We start from the raw sequence: 14,608 nt of genomic DNA, 5'->3' as shown, positions 1-14,608 counted from the left end.
GTGCTGTCTTTCAGTCCAGCTTTGTCCAGCCACTGGTAGGATTTCTGGATATCAGCCACCTCCTCTATCTGCCGGTGGTACATACCGTGCAGGGGCCTGTCCTTCCATGATGGTTCCTCGTCTCCCTCCTCTTTCTTGGGTTTCTGCTGCCTGAGGTATTCACTGAGCACTCGGTCAGTTGGGGCCATCTTCCCAATGTATTCTTGGATGTTCGTTGTCTCATCCTGGACTGTGGTGCTGACACTCACCAGTCCCCGGCCCCCTTCCTTCCGCTTAGCGTACAGCCTCAGGGTGCTGGACTTGGGGTGAAACCCTCCATGCATGGTAAGGAGCTTTCTTGTCTTTATGTCAGTGGCTTCTATCTCCTCCTTTGGCCAGCCTATTACCCCAGCAGGGTACCTGATCACGGGCAGGGCATAGGTGTTGATGGCCCGGATCTTGTTCTTACCATTCAGCTGACTCCTCAGGACTTGCCTGACCCTCTGCAGGTACTTGGTGGTTGCAGCTTTTCTAGCGGCCTCTTCATGGTTCCCATTCGCCTGCGGGATCCCCAGGTACTTGTAACTGTCCTCTATGTCTGCAATGTTGCCTTCTGGTAGTTCAATCCCCTCAGTTCTGACTACCTTCCCTCTCTTTGTTACCATCCGACTACACTTCTCCAGTCCGAACGACATTCCAATGTCATTGCTGTATAGCCTGGTAGTGTGGATCAGTGAATCGATGTCTCGTTCACTCTTGGCATACAGCTTGATGTCATCCATGTACAGGAGGTGGCTGACAACTGCTCCGTTCCGTAGTCGGTATCCGTAGCCAGTCTTGTTAATGATCTCACTGAGGGGGTTCAGGCCTATGCAGAACAGCAGTGGGGACAGAGCATCTCCTTGGTAGATCCCGCACTTGATGGTGACTTGTGCTATGGGCTTGGAGTTGGCCTCTAGTGTTGTACGCCACATCCCCATTGAGTTCCTGATGAAGGCTCTTAGGGTCCCATTGATCTTGTACAATTCTAGGCATTCCAGTATCCAGCTGTGGGGCATTGAGTCATAGGCCTTCTTGTAATCAATCCAGGCAGTGCACAGGTTGGTCAGTCTGGTCTTGCAGTCTCGGCTGATTGTTCTGTCTACCAGTAGCTGGTGTTTTGCGCCTCTGGTATTCTTGCCAATTCCTTTCTGTGTCCCGCTCATGTATTGACCCATGTGCCTGTTTATCTTAGCCGATATGATGCCTGACAGGAGCTTCCATGTAGTACTGAGGCAGGTTATTGGTCGGTAGTTGGAGGGGACCGGTCCCTTCTTGGGGTCCTTGGGGATCAGGACCGTCCGGCCTTCAGTTAGCCATTCCGGGTGTCTCTCGTTAACTAGCAGCTGGTTCATTTGTGCTGCCAGACGCTCGTGGAGTGCAGTCAGCTTCTTCAGCCAGTAGGCATGAACCATGTCGGGCCCTGGTGCTGTCCAACTCTTCATACTGGAGACCCTTTCTTGGATATCTGCCACTGTGATGGTTACTGGACCCTGTTCAGGGAGGTCGCTGTGGTCTGCCCTCAGATCCTCTAGCCACTGAGCATTGCCGTTATGGGTTGCATCCTTCTCCCATATGCTCTTCCAGTATTGCGCCGTCTCCAGCCTTGGTGGTGCTGTTCTCTTATTGTTCCCTTGCCACTGAGAGTACACCTTTGCTGGTTCTGTGGAGAACAGCTGGTTTATTCTCCTGCCTTCTATCTCTCTGGTGTACCTCCTCAAGCGGCTGGCCAAGGCTGTGAGTCTTTGCTTGGCAGTTTCCAAGGCCTCAGGTATGGACAGCTTGCTGTATTTCTTAGGCACCTTATTTGTCTTACCTTTCTGCAACTCCGTTAGTTGGCTAACCTCCCTCCGTGCTACTTTGATCTTGCCCTCTAGCCTCCTTCTCCATGGAGGGTACTGCCCCTTGTCGCAGTTCAACTTGTAGCCAAGCATCTCACTGATCACTGCTGCCGTATTGTAGATCAGCTTGTTAGTGTCGGTAATCGTGGTTGTAGGTATTGCCCATAGTGCTGCTTTGATCTTGCCCTCTAGCCTCCTTCTCCATGGAGGGTACTGCCCCTTGTCGCTGTTCAACTTGTAGCCAAGCATCTCACTGATCACTGCTGCCGTATTGTAGATCAGCTTGTTAGTGTCGGTAATCGTGGTTGTAGGTATTGCCCGTAGTGCTGCATTAACATCATCTAGCAGACCTTCTGAGGGTACTTCACGTAATCTTGGTAACCGGCTACGGGGGATCCAGGTTTCAAGCTTGGCCATGATCCTATTTTTCAGGTCAGTTCCTCTCGCACTCAACGATCCTTCTCCTATCGCACTTGGGGCTATGTACCCAATCTCGGGTGGGGGTGATGATATCTCCCCCCTGACCTGGCGTCCTGACTCCTCCTTGCCGTAGCATTTGCGTTGTACCTCGTCAATCTCTAGCTGTGAGAGCAGTCCCTTCTTTCGAATGTTGGAACACTGAGCTACTAGTTGTTTCGCCGTCATTGTGGATGTTGGGTATCGAAGAATCCATAGGTCCCTCATCCTATTCATGTAGCCCCTTCCGCCGGGGTTACTTGCGTAGTAGCATTCCAACAACGCCCTGTTTTCGTCTCTTGCCCACCGATGCCTTCTTGTTCCAGTAGCCCACTTTTCGTCAGGGTGCCCTGGTTCCTGGCTTCCTTGCGATTCTACTGTTCCCGTGTTTGCCTTCGACTTACCCTCGTCTGTGTAAACAGGTTTACCTGGATCAGCCCTTTTGTGACCCCTGGACCCCGTGAGTAGGAGAGTGAGCTGAGCTGCTTGTGTGGAGACTGTTTGGACAGGGAGCAGAGCGAGTGCGAAGAAGTGTCTCCCCAGCCTATTGATCCCCGGGACCCTGGTGTTTCCCCCCTCCCTTCACGTGTATATAGCGCACCAGTGTGATTAATAAAGTGTCGTTGAACTGTGCTACCTCAGTCTGCGCCTGAGTCCGTTCCACCCCCGTGACAACTCCAGAGACAGGTGTGTGTGCGTGTGTGTATTTGTGAGACCACTGAAGCCTTAATATTTATTCAGTAGACGCACCACAGTGGTGAAAGGTGTGATTGATGGGCCTAAAGTCATTATTATTTCAAGATGGCTGTTACTCTTCTTCCTGTGCAGGGCTGTAATTACGTTCAGGAAAAAAATAGCAAGCAAGAAAAGGAAAAAGCACTCTTCACATTTGCCTCACTTTGTTGCAGTTGTCTTTGTGGCTCTAAATTCAGTATGAATAGTAGGACTCTGACCAGAAATACTACAATATTCATATGTGACATTAGTATTCAACTCTTACTTTTTGTTTGTTTCACTACTTTTTTGTTGTCATTTCGCTTAACAAACTACACTTTAAACTGTGAGGGTCATTCCATCACATCCACTTTCATCCATCATTGTCTTAAACGTGTGGGATTATGTTAGAATAGAAATCTTAAAATTTGAAAAAAGGCAACTAGGAGGGTTTTATTCTGCTTGTTGTGGATACAGCTAGTTGCTGTAATTTCAGTTCTTTGATGATTTCCCATTGATTATGTTTTGTCAGTCAAACGGGTCCAGTTTACCTGTGAAGTAAAAGTGAAATCTACTACCACCACCTGCAATTTCTATTAGTGTTATGACAAATATCCTCTATGAATAGAGCACAGCACTGCTAGTTAGCAGTTTGATTTTAATGAGCCACAAGACAGCAGTCACCACCAGACTATTAACTGATTTGAATAACCCAAGTCCATTTTATTAACTCCGGATATATTTGACTGAAACAAACATTATTTGCAAGACGTTGCCATATAAAAATTACTTTATTTTTATTATAACAAAAAACTTTAAATTCCATTTGAAAAACATGTGATCCAATTATTTTTGGAGCAATGTACTGCCATTAAATTAACAGATTCTTTTTCAGTCATCATCATTTTCATAATTTCTCTGCTCCATGTCTGTCTTTTCACTTTATCTTGTTTATTTAATTATTTATTTTTATTCCACAGTTCTGCTGCTCCATTTTACACTTTTGCAGCCTTTTGTAGAGCAGGTGGAGCAGTGCGGCATGAGGTTAAATAACTAGTTAGAAATAAGTCATGTAATAACTTTTTTGGTAGATTTTCTTTGTGTTTAGGCTCTGACAAGCTGACCTGCACTGCTGCAGAGGTTTACTTCTCTTTATGGATTTAGTTACCTGGATTTAAATTTCAGCAGATGTTAAATGAGGTATCATGGTTGAGCCCAATCCTTAGACAGCAGATAATGCAGAATCTAATCAGTATCATCAGCTTACATACGAAAGGCCTCAATATAACCTATGAACGCCACAGTCTGTCCAGAATCAGTCCAACTTAGCACATTACTACAAACGTCACCTCAGAACTCCGAACTAACCTTTAATCAGCCTCTACTAAACTGTAGCAAACTGCCTAGTAAAGTATTTAAATGCAACTTTTAAATAACTCTAATTTTTCTTCTTCGATTTAGGACAGAATCACAACCGCAACTTTACATCTGCACCATGAACGCATCACATGGATTAGAAAGAGAAAAGGATGCATTAGATGTGTAAAAAGGCTGGAGGTTAACTGCTGTTTCTTCTTTATATGTTTAAAATGAATTTAAAGACATATTTCCAGTCCACTATAACAGGCGCCAGAAGGGATGAGCAAGTTACAATTTCTAGACCTGGATTTTTTTACATAACCCTATAATAGTAAAGTATGAATTTTGATCGGCTGACATCAAAAACATACTTAATAAAGTCAAATAGGGATCAGAAAATCAGAAATTGTTAACCCGAGTTAGTTTTCAGCTTTTTCATGAATATTGGTGTTTTTATTAGACATCTAAAATTAATCTCTCTTTTTTTTTTTTTACTTTTAGACCAATTTTTGACTGACTTCTCTTAATGAAGCCATGGATTCTCATAAACTAAATCTTCTATTCTCATTACTTTTATTCTCATAACATCTATATAATTACAATCTGGCAGTCTTATCTATTTAATCACACTTCTAAACTAAACTAAATGTCCTAAATCAGCCCATGCCAGTACACAGCCACTCAATCACAGAGATTCCTGCCAAGCTTTCCAAGTCAAAAATGGAAGCCAATATTTAAAGCGTGGCACACAAGATTATGAAGTGATTAATAGCAAAGTTGGTTTAACTAATTCCAGCTCTACTGAAACAGTTCTGTGTAGCTTAAAACCCTGATGACATATCAATGACACATTTTGTACACCGCACCTTTAAATGACTAACTGCAGTAATCACTTTAATTGCAGAGAAAATAAAATCCAAGCTAAGCTGACCATGACAGCATGCAGCACAGGGTGTTAATGTAGCTCTGGGAAGACAGTGTTTGTACGTGCAACATCCTGACGGAAAAGGAACACAGTGGCAGAAAAGGGATGAGCTTGATGGATCAAGCACCTGGCAGCTGAATGCATCTGCGCTCAGTGTGAATCCAATCATATGTGCACAAACAGAAAACAAATGAAAAGAATTTGACTCATTAAAATAAGCATTTGTGTGAGTACGTCTGATTCTAATGGAAAGCTGAGATTGTGGATCTCCATATAAATCAATTTAGGAAAAGCTAAATATTACTTCTAAAACTAAAAGTAAACTGAGCAAAAATTTAAAAAAAAAAAAGGTATACATGTCTAGTGAAACATATTCCTTTTAGTAAGAGTTTTTAAATATCTGTATGTCTGAATGTATAATACACTTATACAACACAGCAATTAAATAATGATTCTGAAGCTGTTAAATGAACCTTAACAAATGAAAAAAGTGTGTAAAAAAAGGGACATTGCAAACAGGGATTGATGTTTATATACAGTGGAACCCCGAGTTACGAATACCCCGTTTCACGAAAAATTCAAGTCACGAAGGCACTGAACAGCAATATTTTTGCCCATGTTACGGCAAAATGCCCGAGTAACAAAATCCACTGGCTCTGATTGGCTGAGCCTACAATGCCCACAATGCCTTCCGAATCATGTGACAACTAGGGCTGGGTATCGTCACTGATTTCTAGAATCGATTCGATTCTGATTCACAAGGTCCCGAAACGATTCGATCCACGATTCGATTCAATTCGATTTGTATCTGGGAAATTTTGCCTCAGACAGTCAGAAATATTATAATTCAGATCAGTACATTTACATATTTTTGTATCTATAAAATGGAAGCTGACACTCGCAAGACTTTATGAAAGGTGTGAGCATCACAGCAGATGTCTTTGTGTCAAAGTAGCTGAAGATAAAACACAGAAAAACATGAAGGTGATTTTCCTGGCCTGGATTTTATAAAAATATTCTGCAGTACATCAAAAACGAAAGAAAACGATTAATCAACATATGAACGTTACCTCTGAAGTTACAGCAGTTTTATTAGAGACACAGCTAAGCGTTTTGCATTTGAAGCCCATTGAACAGCAGAAATTAGGTTTTCTTTTCGGAAGTAAGTAAAAGGAAAAAAACAGCGGCCGACAGCGCTGTAAACAACGGTAGACTTGTGCGTAACAAGCAAGCGAATAATGCAGAAAACAGATTTTGGGGATAGACGGGAAACTGTTCTTGAAGTACAGAGAGAGAGAGAGAGAGCTGTGCATGATGTCTGATTTTATCATGTTGGAAGCAAAACACCAAAAGTCAGAGGGAGTCCATGACAATGTTTATGTGAAGCATAGTTTGCTGCTTCTTTTGCTGCTGGTTCAGTCAGTATTGTTTGGAGAGAGATAAAACTAACAGCTTTAGAATCAGCGCAAAAAGGGCGTAAACACAAAGCGCGGACCCGCCGACAGATCAGAATCAGCGAGCTGTCGGCTTTCAGCCCCGACCGTGTCCGTGCCATTGGGTGAGAAAGCCACATCTCACTGATTCTGATCTGCGGTCTGCGCTTTGTGTTTACATTTATGTGCACGTGTTCCTGCTCTCATTCACTGTTTTAGCTGTTTGGTGGTTGTTAAAATTTTGTGAGGTTTCACCTGAGATTCTGGCGTTTCAGGTAAAATAAATTTATATTAAAAAATCGATTCAGGATTTTAATGAATCGATATCACGTTATCCAAGCCAGAATCTATTTTAATCGATAAATCGATTATCAAAACCCACCCCTAGTGACAACCCCTTGGCTTCCGTACTTGCGCTTCGCTGTTCCACTTGAACAACGTATTGTTGTTCTAGTTAGGATTAGCCTATAGCCTATAGCCTTCAGCATGGCCTCAGTCAAAACGCACGATGGGTGCTTCGACTTACGAAAGACCCTCGGGAACGAATTAATTTTGTAAGTCGGGGTTCCACTGTACTGACAAGACACATTTCTGATGCGGCATCAAGTGAAGGTGCGCCTTCAGAGAATGAACATGCTGCAATAGCACACATGCATGAGCATTTGTGTACTTAGAATTTCTGCTTGGACTACATTGAATACCCCTTAAATACCCCTTGATAAAGAGGATTTTGCCCTTTATTCATTTTTTTTTAAAAAGCGGTTTGATATCACATCACAAACCTAAAAACATAAATTACTGAACTTCAATAACTTAGTGAAACTTAAAAGAGTGTGTTTAATATATAAAGTCTTACACTCCCTTGCTCCACCACCACTAAAGCAGTTCATTTGGCATAAAGAAAGCTCAGACAGGACCACTCGAGCTACAATCCGAGGAGACTTGTTTATACCCCACAGACAGACAGCATTTGGGCAGAACGTCCTCTCTGTCCAGGGTGGCCATCTGTGGAACAGTCTTCCTCAACCCATTAGAGAATGCTCTACACTCAATTTGTTTAAGGCAAAGGTTAAAAACTGGGTATGGACAAATCAAGTGTGTGATCATGTATGAGTTGTATAGTTTTAATGTTTTATTTGGGAACAGAATGGTGTGTATGTGTAAGTTTGGTGATGGAGTTTTTATTATGAATGAATGATGAATTTTTATGAATTATTATGTCTATTTTTTATGCTTAAGGACAACAGATGGAAATTAGCCCTTGGCTATAATCTGGCATGTTTACATTCATGTAATTTTTTTTTTTTTTTACATTTATGTTCATTAACATGCACTGTCCTAAATAAATAAATAAATAAACCTGTCACAAAGCTGAATTATTGGGTCACAGCTATGCATTTATTGCTGCATGTTTTGGGCTAAGTATGAAAGGTTGGGCAGTAATTAGTAAATTATTAATTTTATAAGGATTTCAATTTTACATGCAGTAATTGCAATTACAAGCATGTGGTTATTTACCTTAAAGAATGAAAATGACATGAATGAAACCTCACAGAGAATGGAGGAATAATTCCCAATTAAAAAATATTTTAAGCTTATGCCAGCCCTGGTGCAGCCCCTTAGTTAATGCTGCATCTGAAACCAGCCATCTTTAAGCATCCCACCCTGCCTCCACTTCTCCAACATATAAAGCTAGACAGTATTTAAAAACAAAAAACAAACACAGATATAGAAAATCTTATCTGTACCTCCTGGTCTTACACAAGTCTCTGGTACAGTCCCAAGCTCAGGCTTCCTGATGGCTTTTTGTACTCAGTCACTCAATTAATGACTAATTGAGTGATTGAGTTGAAATGTCAGATCAGAAAGGATCCAGGAAATGTTCATTTGATGAAAACTTGTGACTGACAAGTCTTTAGCCAACAAGCATGCATTTTCACACTCACATCCACTCCTCGCTTGTCACATCTGATTTCAAAACATAAAGTGATGGTGAAAACACTCAAGGCTTTGTAACATGATTTGGATTTGCCAACCAGCGAGTGACTTCGAGGTGAGCCCAACCATCTTTTATTACGTCTGTATCTGCAAACAGAAATCAGGGCTTGTGATTCCTACCTCCTAGTCTCTGGTACCCCGGGTGCTGACAATCAGGTATAAAATGAGGAAAAGTTGTACATTTCTCCTATATAATATGTGCTTGTGTGTGTTCTTGGGTGTCTGCTGACATTATTTCTATATTGGCGAATTATGCACGTGTGTCATCACTAAAGGAATCTGTCGAATGATGAAACTGCTGCCCGTTTGTTATTCTAAGACTTTGTACCTTAGAAAATCAATGCTTAAATTTGATGATGCAAGCTGATAAAGACAAGTAACCCGGTTCAATACAAATAAATAAATAAAACAGAAAAGAGGCATGCAGTGAAAGTACGTGAACAGCGTTTCACTCATAATGAATGTGTGTTTTCTACCTGTTTCAAGTCCAGTGTGATTGTCACATAGTGGTACTCCATTCCATTCTTTATCGACGGACTCTGCCACCAACGATTGGTTCCATCTATGGCATACTCTACGGGATGATGTTCTGTAAGCACACACAGAAACAGTTTATTTTAAATATCTCAGGTATTTTCATCTTGCATTCTACATTGTTCTAAAGTGAAAATGTAGTACTCTACAATTTTTCTCCACCCTGGCATTTGAGACGTTCAAAGCCAGATATCAAAAGCACATTTGTCCACCTCGTAAAAGAAGTAGTAATAGATTTCCTTCCCATTTAGTAATATTTGATTTCACTTCTGAATAAGAAAAAATGTCAGTGCATTTGCACAGTCTTCATCTGGGTACTATTACAAGTCTATAGAACAGTTTTAATAGAGCAGGAAGATAAAAATGCATCGCCACTATAATTTATTATAAAGCAAAGGTCACAATCAAGCATTTTATTTATGCGCTATATGCAGAATCGTTTTGGTGCTTATAGGTGTGTTAATGAAGGTTTTTAAGAGCAGACATGTTTTTTCAGCTTGACTGGCACCTGTCAGTCATCTGGCTACTTACCTGTGACATTTCAGTTAAAAGTAATGGAAATGATCTATAACAATCCTACCCTGCTGTGTGGCATTAGAAGAACACAGTAAAGAAAATTATTTTACAGAAAGCAAATAAAGAATGGACAAAACACTAAAACCACGATATAGAAAATGAATATTCACCTAGGGCAGGGGTCGGCAACCTGCGGCTTATACTTATACTGTGGCTCGGCGTGGTTTGGTAAAATAAATTAGAAGTATTTCGCTGAAGTGTATTTTATTTATGTTAGTTCTTTTTTTTAACTTGTACTTCTAAATTGGAAGATTATTGTGATATTGAAATATAAAAATAAAATTATATTTTATTATTTTTTCATCGTTCAAAATAAGCGTCACACCCGTGGGAGCCGGTGTACCCGCAGAAACGCCGTGCATTTATCGAGATTTTTAATCCCAGGTAGGTCAATTATGGATCTTCGGATCCACATTATGTCAGCAGCTCCACCGTGAACTATGTTAAAAACAAACACCGCTCACGCCTCACAGATGACAGCTTACAGTCCTGCGTAAAGATGAAAGTGACTTCGTACAGCCCCGATTTGCAGACGCTGTGCACAGAGGTTCAGGAGCAGAAGTCCCATTGTAAACACGGCAGACCCGACGATGTTTGCATGAACATGTTTTTCAGCATCTCTTGGTTGACCACTTTTCATACAGGGTTGCTGTACGCATACAGCCGGCTGTAGCTTTTCAGCCCACAGCCCAACATACACCAACAACAGCATAGATAGCACAGACGTTAAGGCGGCGAGGCGTGATTGGTGCTCAGGTGCGTCCGCCTCCCCTGCAGCGGCGCTGCAGACCACGCCCCGCCACACACCTTAACATGGTAAAATACATATTTAGGCAGAATTTTGCAAATATCTATTTTTCATTTTTCAGCAGCATAGTGCTTTTTTTCCAATTATTTTTTAAAAGTCAGGTCAAGGCTCCAAAAGCCCAAAGCCGATATAAGGGTGGCGGCTCACAACAGTTTTTGTTTGCCACATGGATCATTTTAGTTCAGCTGGGTGTCTTTCCTTTTGTTATATTTCTTCAAAATGTGTTAATTACATAAATAAAATGTAACTTTCTCTGTAGCACTTCATGGATTTCATAAGCAACACACCTTAGTTGTTCACACAAAGCATAAAGGTAAAAAACAATATATACAGTGTTATCTTCATTTTAGATGTCAAAAAGTATTTGCGGCTCCCAGTGTTTTCTTTTGCGTGGAAACCAGGTCCAAGTGGCTCTTTGGGTCCTAAAGGTTGCTGACCCCTGACCTAGGGTAAATGCTTTCTTACAAAGTTACCTGTAGATGACGACATATAAACTTTATTTTAAAACTGAAGCTACGTCCTAGAAAAAAAAAAATTCCCAGACCAGCTGGTGGATGCTAGAGCTTTCTGTTGAAATCAGTCACAAAGAGAGCCCTGCGCCAAAAAGCTCCTTGTGATTTCTGTGTTTACTAGTAGGTTGGTGTAATCACCCGTAGTTTGCATAAAAGATGCCGACTTGCCAAGTGTTGACCTTCAAACTAAAGTTGTTACAAGTCTCTAAAACCAATATGTTGAGTTGCACTTTTCAGTTTTACTACTACTTGGCAAGCAGTTGGTGAGTGTTTGCAGACAATATATTGTTTTCTACACAAAATACAAGGACCAAAGCAACAGCAATGAGGTTTTTTTAAATTTCACCCACCAACTGTCAACTGCTCTTTTAGTGCTTTTATAAGCAGTGGGCCATTTCTGAATGTTGGGCAACCTGATGGTTGACCCCCCCTTAACTCACTTTACACAGCCAAGAAGTGATCTACATACCCTACCAAAATACAGCTAGTTGTTATTTGAACATACTGAACACACTGTCAATGAACATATTAAGGATTGTTGTGGCAGATAGCCGCTGAGCCTGGTTCTCCTTGTAGTATTGTAGCATCTCTACCTTACAATATAAAGTGCACTGAGGAAACTGCTGTTGTGATTTGATGGTATATATTTAAAATGTAATTAAAGATATCTGCTCAAAAGGACAAAAAGAGCCACAAGTTAAAAAAAAAAACAAAGCTCTAAAACCTCATGTTGAGAGCACGCTAAAGACTAAGCACTAGGCTACTATGGATACACGTTGACCTCATTATTTTAAACCATGGCCCATCACTATATGAATATGCGCCAATGTAAGAGTATACAATAAGAAAATAAAGAAAAGGATGGGCTCCATTTAATGAATAACACCAACAATGAACTGGCTGACTGATGGCTGACTAATTGGTTTGTTGACTAATCACTGGATACTAGTTAATGATGGGGTGCTTCACTGACAAACTGATTGGGTATTTGACTGGCTGAGCGGTTAATTGAATTATTGATCCATTGTATTATGACAGTCTGGTAGACTACTTGAATAATGAGTGCAGGCTAATTTTGTATTGTCGTCTTGTCATGTTGCAATTGATTCCTCGTTTTGTTCTATAATTATCGTTTTAGACAAAATGATTGGTTAACATCTGGCCAATCATAGTCTAATTAACTAATGTAAAATGATTAATTGTTGTAATCACTAAGACTATAAGTCTCATGTGGATGTGACTCTTCCTTACCCATGGGATTTGCACTCCTTTGGTTGCAGATTCGACACTGTGCATTTCTAACAGGCTGTCCTGGAACGTGCTCCACAAGCTTGCAGAACATTTCTGGACCAGTTGAACCACAGGTAGCATTGGTTGTTATATTAGCCATAGTCGCTAGATTCAACACAGCTGGAAACAGACCTGGGGAAGAAAAAAAAAAGAAAGAAAACAGACATGGGTAATTGGATAATTGCATACAGATGCAACTTTTGAAAGTTAAAGAGCTTTATGCATTAGTACTGATGCCTGCATATACCTTCTACTTTTTTTTATATCTTAAAAAATTTGAAATAAAAAGCAAACCTACATCAACTATCCAATAAAAAAATTACAATATTTCAAAAGTTAGTTCACTCGTTTTCAACATATCTAAAAAAGAAAAGAACACAGTACATGATAACTTCGAAGCAAGTTCTATGTTATTGTGCATTCAGATCTTCGTTAATCACACATCAAAGTCCGTTCAGAGCACTTCAAATGAGGCCAGGCTGGATTTCTTAGTCAAAGCATAAAATAAAAGGTGGGCAATTGCCAAATGCTACCGTGGGGGGTTGTTAGGAACAGCACATCCTGATTTGCATTTAGGTTTTGTATTTCAAATCAAAATGATGCCTGTATTTCTGTTGTACTGAGGTTATGAGTAATTAGCCTGGAACATGAGGGGGAGGGCAAGGGTTTCGCATCATCCGAGCTATTTAATTTGGGTGTATTTTCAGTGCAGTCAAAAGCAGTTAACATCATTTAACATCAACAGATAGAAATGGCTGTAATCACTTTATCTTTTGATAAAAGAAGCATGGACAGAATATTTTCTGGCACGCTTTCCACTGTGCAGACTTTGAGCAATTTTGTACTTTTGTTTCAAAACTGTTCATTTGCATTATGTTGTTCAAGCAACTTTCATTTTCTGACCATGGACATTTTTCACTGCTGGAGCCACAGAATGTAAACTAGGAGAGGACATACATTATGGAAAATCCTCCAATTTTTTTTCCAGGATATTCTTGGAATCCATTAATAAAGTTATACTGTGCTAACAGGACTTTGTTTTCAACCTTATTGTTATGGTAATCTTGTGAGACCAGGTTCATTCAAGCAGGAAGGACATTCAGGAAACTTGGATGTTTTATGCAGAAAGAAAATGCAACAAGCCAGATATCAAGGATAAATGTGAAGACCAAACGTATGATATACCACTCACTGCCATAATTTATTCCACAATAGGTCATATTTATGCACATTCAGCACATTTCTCCATCTATGTAAGGCTGACACCACTCTGTTCATCCCTAAGACCTATTATCATTCAGTTAGTTTTCAAATAATCTACATATTTAATCAATAAATGTTTAAATGACGTAAAATATCATATGAATGGATTGATGGAAATCCATCCTGATGCATTTAATTTCCCTAGTGGATACAATGAGACAAGACCATATATGTCATGGAGCCAGGAAGCTAGAATACTGTCAACCTTCAGTGACAGTTCACTTTGGGAATCTCCAACAAAGAACAATACTGTGCACCAAAACTGCTGGAAATGGCAAATGTGTTTTACCAAAAACATACAGTTGAATATTAGTCGCTAGTTTTGTGCAATCTAAAAGTAAATGTTTCAACTGAGAATGGCTGCAGCAATCACCAGTTACACTGCATAAGTTTAACTGAGCAACAGTGGATAGACACGTTACTGAAAAAGCAGGGCTTAAAGCTTTAAAAAGCATATTTCAAAATACAACATCACTACCACTTTCCCAAGCTGTCAATCTCAGTACTGACATCATGACTCTGGTCCAGTCATCTTCTTGCCCACCGTCAGTGCAACTAACCTCCTCCCCATCAGAGCTTCATCTAAGCCTCAGTCTTCATCTTCACCACCACCAGCGTCTAGACTCCGGGGGCTCCTGTCTTAAATCCTATCACCACTGGGAGTCTGTTCTGCCATGATGTCTAATTACCAAACACATTAATTTCTCAATCTCAATAAATCATGTTCAAGTCTTCTAAGTGATCTCTCCCTATTGATAGAGGTGGGAATCACCATACATCCCACAATACGATATTATCACAATACTTAACGCACGATACAATATTATTGCAATTTTTTAAAATATTTTGCGATATTCAGATTCTGTACATAAAGGTAAACT

The 14,608-nt window shown here is 40.4% G+C and overlaps 1 protein-coding gene across 9 annotated transcripts in view; it reads right to left on the bottom strand.

Annotated features, from left to right (window-relative positions):
• lama2 (laminin, alpha 2) overlaps positions 1-14,608 on the bottom strand; it is a 251,165-nt gene that overhangs the window by 195,191 nt on the left and 41,366 nt on the right. For all 9 annotated transcript variants that reach the window (XM_076874014.1, XM_076874016.1, XM_004550514.4 and 6 more), the window contains exons 2-3: positions 12,426-12,596; positions 9,221-9,333 (exon numbers count right to left, since the gene is read on the bottom strand). In XM_076874014.1, the coding sequence (XP_076730129.1) occupies positions 9,221-9,333; positions 12,426-12,596 (284 nt within the window). The remainder of the gene's footprint in view (positions 1-9,220; positions 9,334-12,425; positions 12,597-14,608) is intronic.

This window comes from Maylandia zebra, linkage group LG15 (assembly GCF_041146795.1).
Source record: "Maylandia zebra isolate NMK-2024a linkage group LG15, Mzebra_GT3a, whole genome shotgun sequence".
Taxonomy (NCBI): Eukaryota; Metazoa; Chordata; class Actinopteri; order Cichliformes; family Cichlidae; genus Maylandia; species Maylandia zebra.
The sequence above is the reverse complement of the archived record's forward strand: the minus strand, read 5'-3'. Positions and strand labels throughout refer to the sequence as shown.